The sequence below is a fragment of the Chinchilla lanigera genome, unplaced genomic scaffold (genome assembly GCF_000276665.1).
Source record: "Chinchilla lanigera isolate Chin_1 unplaced genomic scaffold, ChiLan1.0 scaffold00003, whole genome shotgun sequence".
NCBI classification, from domain to species: domain Eukaryota; kingdom Metazoa; phylum Chordata; class Mammalia; order Rodentia; family Chinchillidae; genus Chinchilla; species Chinchilla lanigera.
The window spans coordinates 2,441,458-2,450,134 of record NW_004955404.1 but is presented as its reverse complement, the minus strand read 5'-3'; the positions used below and the strand labels follow the sequence as shown (position 1 = coordinate 2,450,134).

The 8,677-nt window shown below is 49.5% G+C and overlaps 1 protein-coding gene across 2 annotated transcripts; it reads right to left on the bottom strand.

The window, feature by feature from the left end:
* Nucleotides 1–6,392: 6,392 nt before the first annotated feature.
* Nucleotides 6,393–8,406, bottom strand: LOC106149125. Of its 2 annotated transcripts, none has more exons than XR_001235089.1 (3): nt 8,170–8,406; nt 7,542–7,759; nt 6,393–7,436 (listed from the first exon to the last, which is right to left on the bottom strand). XR_001235089.1 is itself a non-coding variant. In XM_013516998.1 (3 exons), the coding sequence occupies exons 2-3, from the start codon at nt 7,473–7,475 to the stop codon at nt 6,469–6,471; spliced, it is 660 nt and encodes a 219-aa protein (XP_013372452.1). In that variant the 5' UTR covers nt 7,476–7,759; nt 8,170–8,406; the 3' UTR covers nt 6,393–6,468. The 2 variants fall into 2 exon arrangements, 1 of the variants encoding a protein (XP_013372452.1); XM_013516998.1 differs by having other exon boundaries at nt 6,393–7,013; nt 7,361–7,759.
* Nucleotides 8,407–8,677: the final 271 nt, after the last annotated feature.

Below are 8,677 nucleotides of genomic sequence, written 5' to 3'. Positions count from 1 at the left end.
TTAATATTTACAAAACCCTTAGAGTGGATGCTGGTACAGGGTAAGCACGGACAATGTTTACTAAGGGATAGCTAAAACTGCATTAAAATGCAAAAGACTTTCCCAATACTGAGTGTGCACCGTGTGAGAAGGGTGGAACCTGAGCTGTGGAGCGCCACTGGAAAGGGCTGTGCCGCTTTGAGCTCTCATTGCTCCTCCTGAGGACATGTCCAGCTGTCGGAAGTCTGTGAGTGATAAGGCGAATTAAACAATGTGCACAGGGAAGTACGGCACTTCCAGATGCCACAGGAATGTGCTGATTCACAATAAAACTCTGCCCTAGGGGCTGGGGATTTAGCTCAGCGGCAAAGCGCCTGCCTGGCAAGCACAAGGTCATGAGTTCGATTCCTGGTACTGGAAGAAAAAAAAAAAACTGCCCTCAACCTCCTTCAAATGTGACACAACGCTACTAAGACTTCTTTCAGGGCACCAAATGTCTTCTTCAAGCTGACTGCACTTCTGCCAGCCACAGCTTCTTCAGGCAGCAGGGACCACAGCTCAGGAGACGACAAAGAAAAAGCCTCCATTCCCATGACCCTTGCCTTTGTGTTTGTGCCTTCCTGCTTGTCTTAGTTCCTTTTCTCTCATTGTTGAGACAAAATGCCCAATGCTCAAGTTAAGGAATGAAAGGTTTATTTAGCTCACAGTTTGTGGAGGTTTCAGTCCATAATCAGGTAGCTTGAAGGCAGGGTGGCATGGCACAGGGGCAACAGTTCATGGCAACAGAAGACAGCAAAAGCATCAAGAGCAAAGGGAGAGGGCAATCCTTACATCATATGCAGGCTACCCACCCTAGAGCCAGTGGAGCACTCACACCCTCAATCCCAGCATTAGACAATAAACCAATCACAAACTCTAGTTTCAGCCATTGCTGAGAAAGCCCCACCTATGACCACATGAGGCTTTGGGGGGACATCCAGAAACAAATCATAATATTCTGCCCCAGCTTCTCAAAGACTCATGCACATCCCTTTATGCAAAAGACATTTAGTCCATCTCTAAGAGTTGCCAAAGTCCTAACTGTTTCAGTATTGCTGAAAAGTCCAAGTCCCAAGTGTCCTCTGAGATGCAAGGCAAACTCAGCTGCAAGCCCCTGTACAAATGAGAAGAAACACACACAGCACTTCTAACATTCAATGGCACAAGATAAACATGTCCATTCCAAAAGTTACAAATAGGGGGATATGAAGGATTGGAACCAAAGCAAATCCAAAATCCAGCAGAGCAAACATTACGTCCTGTAGTTCCATGCGCAGCATCTGAGCAAATCTGTGGCACATTGTGAACTCCAAAGGGCTTGGCTGGTTTCACCCCTGTGGCACTTCCGGTGGTTGTAGCTCCCACGGCTTCTGTCTTGGGCTGCCTCTGCTTCCTCCTTGCAGCTTCCCGTAGATGATCCACATTTTTTGGCTTTTTGAAACTTTTGGGGTCTCCATTGTACCTTCAACTTCACACTCATAGCTTCACCCACTGCCTTCACAGAGGCATACTGCCTAACCTCCCAGACCTCCTGAAGTCAGGATGGAAGTTTTTGTAACCCCACAACTCTTGCATTTGGCATGCAACTAAAAACAGTGCCGCATAGATGGTGCCAAGGTCTGCTGCCAGCTGGAACAGTAACCAGGCTTTCCTCTCTCTCGACAGTAGTAGTCGGGTGCCTGGATCACTGGACACTCTGAATCCAATTCTGAGGAACAAATTCTCTATGCTGCTATCATTCTGGAACCTGGTGTGGCTGCTACTATTCTGGAATGTGGTGCTCTGCAGCTTTTTCTCAAAGCAAAATATTTTACTTTTGTAATGTTGAGTCTGCAAAGGGCGGATTTCTGCTGCTCCCTGTGATTTCCTCAGGCTAACTTTTCTATTCCCCTATTCCTTTGCACCAATCAAGATCTCTTCTGCTCTATCTTTGCAGTCCACAGCTTTATTGGAGATTCATTTTTGGCAAAACTCACAATGTTTTAAATCATTCTGTTGGGCTCTTTGGTCTTTATTTTCACATGAATCTGGCTAAAAGCTCCAAGAGTAGCCATGCCACCACCTCAACGTTTTACTGCCTTGAAATTTCTTCTGCCAGATTAATTAGTCCACCACCCTCAATCTCAGTCTCAGGCAAAGTTGTTAGACATGAACAAAATGCAGAGAAACTTTCTGCCAAGCCATAACACATACCATCTGGACTCCAACAACAATGCAGACCTTCTTCCCAGCAGAAACCTCCCTAGCCTGGATTTTTATCAGCTTTTTGGTCTTTTGAGCTCCAACCAGAATCTCCATACAGAACAGCCTAAGGCATTCCAGCTTTACTTTTTTACTTGGCATTTTGAAGTCTTTCCAATCTCTTCCACAAGCCATTCCCAAAGCTCTTGAACCACATGGTCAGATATAGTCACAGCAACAACCCCACTTCTGGTACCAAATTCTCTTTTAGTTACTTTTCTCTTGCTGAGACAAAAATATTCAACATCCAAAGTTAAGGAAGGAAAGGCTTATTTAGTTCACAGTTTGTGTAGGTTTTAGTCTGTAATCAGCTGGCTCCAAGGCAGGGTGGCACATAGCAGAGGGGTAACAGTTCATGGCAACAGAAGACAGCAAAAGTGACAAGAACAAAAAAGGGGGTGAACAAGCCTCTTTCCCTCCCTTATATTGTATACAGGCTACCTGCATTAGGGCAGGTGTAGCATTCACACCCCCAGTCCCAGAACTAGACAATAAACCAATCACAAACTCTAGATTCAGCTGTCTGCATAAATCCCACCCTCTGTGACTGCATGAGGCTTTGGGGAGACATCCAGACACAAACCATAACACTGTTCCTAGCTGCAGAAGGGGAAGAGGAATCTCAGAGGCAAGTGCTTGCATGCACTCACTGGCCACACAAGGTGCTAGCAGAGGCCATTGCATGTTTCCATCTCATCATTTTCCCTGTGGAACTGCTATAGGTGCTCAGGGAGTGCTGCTGACCAGAAGGGGTGCAGACAGGAGACACCTGGCTGCTCTGGGTGCTCTTTGTGGGGGCTGAGCCTCCTGGTGCCCTCTTCCACTGAGTGGGAGCAGGAGGGGCTTTCACTGGCTCAGTGGGTGCAGTGGCATGGGCTCCTTGAAGCTCTGTGGCTCATATACAAAGCTGCAGCTCTGTCTTCCTTCTTCAAGCATTTACAGAGTGCTCTGGGTTACTGGGCTCTGAATGCACGGGGATGAGAGGAATGAAGCTCCTGTGTCTCACATTGCCCTTCAGGACCTTAGAAATACCTAGGAAGTATTTGGGTATAACCTGCCTGACATCCAACAATACATATGAGAAATTTGTAAAAATTAGATTGACCTCAACAGCTACTGGAGCAGCTTTTGTAAGACCTCTTTGGCTTTTCCAAGCATGCAGAGCCATGGATTTCAAAGGGGTGACTCCTATCGATAGCACGGGTTTCCGTGGGCTTACTTAGAACATGGTAACTATTTTGAACATACCTTCTATTTACATTTTTGTTTTCAACTGACATAAAATTGCATGTGTTTATGGGGTATAAGGTGATGTTTGAAGCAGATATTCACTGCAGAATTGCTACATCTAGCTCATTAGCAAGCACCTCACCTCATATAGTGCTTGCTGTCATCCTCACCTCGTGTAGTGCTTGCTGTCATGGTGAGAACTCCCTTTTCTCTTTACTGTTTTCAAGGATGCAGTCCAGTAGCATTAGCTGTAGTTGCTCTGTCATACAGTACAGTAGGAGTTTGAACTCAGTTCTCACGTTTAACCTTAACCAGTGTCTCTTCTTCCTACCCAACTCTTTTTCCACCTGCATGCCAATCCCTAAAGTAACTTCCAGAGTACAGCCTTTGCATAGATGTTATGTGTGTGTGTGTGTGCATGCAGATTGGCATGATAAAACCACTCACCAAGTAAAAAAAAAAAACCCTCTGTGAAATGTAGGGCTCTTATTTATGGAATCCTAGGAAAGGCATTTATGCACTGTCCCGGGCTAATGAAGGCAATTAGATAACAAAAGGTTAAAGCACGAAGAAGCTGTTAAATCAACTCTTCAGATTAATGGTCTGCAGCAAGACACTCCCCAGGGCTACATCAAAGCTCAGAGAGCTGGAGAGATGAAAAATGTATTTGCATACGCTTTGTATGTCATTAGCATATATATACTTGGCACAAAAGTCTTGGCCAATTTTCAACTTATAGATTTTCCTTAAAATTGTGGTCCCCACTTTTCTAAGCAGACTCCTCTAGTCCCTGTGTGAACGCGGAGCAGTGATGAAAGAGAGAGTTACGATTGTTGTGTGGTGACAAGCCAGCAAACAAGGTGCAGAGACAGCAAGCATCACCTAGACACCGCCTTGGGCTGATGTCCAGAGATTGTCTCATACGAGGTAGGGTGCGGGGGGTCGGGGGACATCACTTCCACTTCCAACCTTTCCTTCTGAGGGAACCCACCCAGTCTCCAAGTCCCCAAGGTCCAGAGCCAGGCCAAGGTTTCAAATCCCTGGTGGGGAAAAGTAGCTGTCAATGCTAGTCGTCTCAGGACACACTTTTCAGGCCAGTGCTCCCCTTGAGCCATGGAGTGCTTCCTTCCAGCCACCAAGTTCTCAAATAAACAAGACCCTGTGTTCAGAAGCCAGGTATAAGTCACATGCACGTTACTATAAATCCCTAGCAGTCCGTTCATTCAACAGTAACTGGTGCACATCCACCTCCTATGCAGAGGGGCTAAGGGCCCAGGCAACAGTCACTTTCCATCCGATTACGGTCCTCCCGTGTGCCAAGCAGAGCTCTAAACTCCATAGTGACCCCGAATGAGTAGGACACAGAATCTGTCTTTAACTAATTAATTTATTTTTGAGACAGGATCTTGTTATATACTTCAGACTGGCCTTGAATTCACTATCTAGCCCCGGCTGGCCTTGAACTCACAGGGATCCTCCTGCCTCAGCCTCCTGAGTACTGGGATTATAGGTGTGCACCACCAAGCCAGGCCCAGAATTTGTCTTTAAAGAATTTATCTCCTAAAAAGACAACTACAAGGCTTTTCTTCCATATGCTTGAAGTCATTCCAATGTACGTTATGAAAGTGGAGGAGATTGCTCTCAATAATTCAGTCTGTGAAATGAAGGGGAACTGTTCAAAAGTAAAGAGCAACCGGGATGAGGGAAAAGAAAACAGAAAGAAGAGGAAAATTATGTATATATGTATATACAGGATAGCTAGCATAGTTGTACTACGGACTTATGTCACTTCATTGCAAGAAACAGTTAATGATTAATTATTTGATCAATCTTGCATGTCTATATTTGTTTTCCTGAATAACCACTTTGAAGTTATCAATATAATACAACAACCATTGTTAATTCCCTGTCATCTTATCTATAATTCAGTATTGCTTGCACTATTCTTGTGCTACTGTGTAAATGGTTGTCTACTTGCTAATATGTTTTTGTTCTTTTGCTTTTAAAACAAAAAATAATTATAATAAGTCAGCCTGGATCCTATCGTCCTGAAGGTACAAAGCAGCACAGACAAGGACTGCATCCAAGTGGGGTTCACTGACCCAGCAAGATGGGAAGTGGGGGCCAACACGGAGCCAAGGAGGGTGCAGAACTCTTCCTCTTCCCGGAGAGGGTTGGGAACATCTGCTTGCACCAGACTTTCAGTGCATTGATTTCCTTCTGAGGCTTGGGATCTTTGTTAGCTTTATCTTTCGTTTTTGTGTCTTAGACTTCTTTGTACAGGAAATAGTTCTACAGAAAAATACGGAACAAAGAAATGAAAGCCCAGCACACAATACACTGCCACCTGTCAGAATCCACAGTCTGTCTACTGAGGTATTTTGTCACCCTTGGGGCTTCACATACTTCCATCCTGGACATCCCAGCCCCTCTGTGGGCCCTTCTGGGAGAGGCAGTTCACTCACAGCAGCAAGCCTGATGTCAAGACAGGCCAGGGAGAAGAAGTGTCCCACACGGAGCAGCGCAGGGAGCAGGAAGTGGCTGGGAGCTGCTCAGCGAAGCCTGGCTTCCTGGGGCCGGCCGACTCCTGGGATGTCCAAGTCCTGGTGCCAGCAGGCTACCTCCCACCAGCCGTCCAGCGGGAGCAGCCCTCACCCAGCCCACATCACGGCGCTCACCCGGCTCACATCACTACACCCGCGGCAGCCTGCAGCTTGCAGCTGGCACTGGGCTGCCCAGCAGCCTGGCACCAGCCCACTGTCCCTGAGCCGGGTGAGTTTATACCTTTCTTTTTGTTTTGTTTTTTTGGGACAGGGTCTTGCTATGTAGTTAAGGCTGCTTTTGAACTCACTGTATAGCTCAGGCTGGCCTCGAATTCAAGGCGATCCTGCCTCAACCTCACAAGTGCTGGGATTTCAGGTGTGCAACAGCATGGGCCAGGTTATAGGTTACACCTTGATGGAAAAAGAACTAAGACTATTAAACTTCTGTTTCAAAATACGTAGAAACAGAGAGGGGCAGGTCTGAGTTCCAAAGGCCCCACCAGGCCCCTAAGCTCTGGGTGCTTAGGACAGAGCTGCGGCCTGAGGCACTGGCCTGTTGCTCACCAACAGTCACTCCGGGACCACAGAGCAACAGCGCGTGGAGGAGCTTGCCCTGGATCTCTGAGCGCAGCCGCACTTTCCAGCTGTTGAAGTTGAAGGTGGCAGAAGCGCTCTGAGGCCAACATGCCTGAGGCTGAACCCCAGGGACCAGCGTCTCCTCCCTGGGGCTTCCCCAGAGCCAGGGACACACAGCCAGAGCGACAGGCGCCACCAGGCCCCTCAGGCCAGGACTGGCCTCTGCCTCCAGCCTCAGGCTCCCTGGTCCCCCAGTCCCCCTCTGCGCTCCCGGGAAGCAGGCGTGTGGAGTGGAGAGGGCTGTCCCATCCCTCCAGAGGTCACAGCCAGCAATTCTGCCCCGAAGCACCGCCTTCCCATGCACGGAGCTCACAGGCGCATGGAGCTGTCTCTCTTTGCTCGAGCCTTAAGGGACACAAGGAGACAAAAGTGGACAACATGAATCAGTGTGTGCTGCTGCTTGCAACCAGTGAGGGTGGGACTGTCTGGGTATGCTCAGTGAAAGCAATAGTTGACTGACTAACTGATGTGAAATTGGGCGCTGCCATTAGTGGGGCTGTCTCAGAAGCAGCCTGGGCTTCCAGACACACTCTTGTGCCGGCACATAGAGGACACTCCGGGCTGTGTCCCCTGCTCATCATAGGTGCTGAGATGGACTCTGGCCCCTGCCTCCTCTTCTGCAAGTCCCTGGAACCTGGAAGGAGCGGGCCCCCTGGGGCTCAGAGGACATTGTCCTGGGATCTGCAGCTCACGCTGTGTGGTGCTGGCTTGGAGCCTCGGCGTGTCCAGCTGCGGAGTGGACAGAGTTTTGCCTGGGCCGGAGGGTCTCTGTGAACAAGCATCAGAAAACGCTGACTCGGGCAGCATTCTGTACAGCACGCCTGAAGGACAAGGCCACTCAAGGATGCACTGCGGCTGAGAAGGCTGCTTTACCTGTGGGGAGGAGGAGGGCGGGCTGCGGACTCACTTCCTCTCAAAAGATCAGCAGGGGCTGGGCATGGTGGTGCATACCCGGCATCCCAGCACTCTGGGAGGCTGAGGCAGGAGGATGGCAAGTTCAGGCTCAGTGGAACTTAGTGAGAATCAGTCTCCAAATAAAAAGGTGCAAGGGGTGCAGCTTGATATGAAGGCCCCAGGTCAAATCCCCAGTACTGAAAAACAAAAAGGGCCCACTGGGAAGAGGTAGTTGGTAGCCACCTGTGCCTGTCCAGCTGTGACCAAAGGGCAGCCCAGGAATGGAAGGGTAGCAGCCTCACCCGAGCCCAACGACACAGGCTAAGCTTGACTCTGAGTCCGGGGTCCTCTGAGACTGCCGCAGCGGGCAATCAGCGCTGCCCCCGTGGCTCCTGCCTGCAGAGGGCTGACTAGCACATGCCCCATGCCCTCCCTGCCGGCCAGCCCAGCCCCTGGTCCTCTCCCAACCACAGAGGGAAGGTTTCCTAGTGCGTCTCTGGTGACAGCAGTTACAGCGACAGACTTCGGCTGTGCTCGGGGCTCAAGACCTGGAACTGAGCCCCCTGGCAGGGTCCCAGGTCGCGGGGTTGGCTGCCAGACACTTAACTTCCTGCAGGGGGCAAACTTGTTCGCATCGCTTGGAGGACAAATGCCCCGGTCCTGGCCACGCTGCCTGGGGCCTCTCTCCTCAGCTTGCTGCGAGGGCCCTGGGGAAGGACCAGGCTCCAAGACCACAGCAGCAGGGCTGAGACTTCTGGCGCTGTCTCTGCTGCTCTGCGACCTCAGAACAGTCACTGCCTGCCAGGGGGAGAAGTCTCCCGTGTGCCTGTTTAAGGTGATGAGACCACGCATGGTACAGAGATGTGGGGAACGCTTAAATTTAAAAGCATGTTTCAGAAAAAGACACATCTTGATGAATCCCACTCAAAATCCTCCCCTCACTCTGAGCACATCCATCCCATCGTCCTCACCGCTCCCCGCAGCAGCTCTGGAGTCCTCTTTCCTGAGGGTCTTTAGCTGCGCTGTCCTGGCCGCTTCTGTGTCCTGAGTTGATTCGAAACATTTCCCTTTTGTGCTCGTTTTGACTTTGGGTGGAGCCGGAAGTCACAGGGTGA

What these genes read in the sequence shown, in the direction of transcription:
- LOC106149125 (XM_013516998.1), bottom strand. Translation starts at nt 7,475, where the DNA reads ATGCTGCCCGAGTCAGCGTTTTCTGATGCTTGTTCACAGAGACCCTCC. An exon ending in CCAAGCCAGCACCACACAGC is followed by an intron (nt 7,014 to 7,360) that starts GTGAGCTGCAGA and finishes GTGTCCCTTAAG; the next exon opens with GCTCGAGCAAAGAGAGACAG.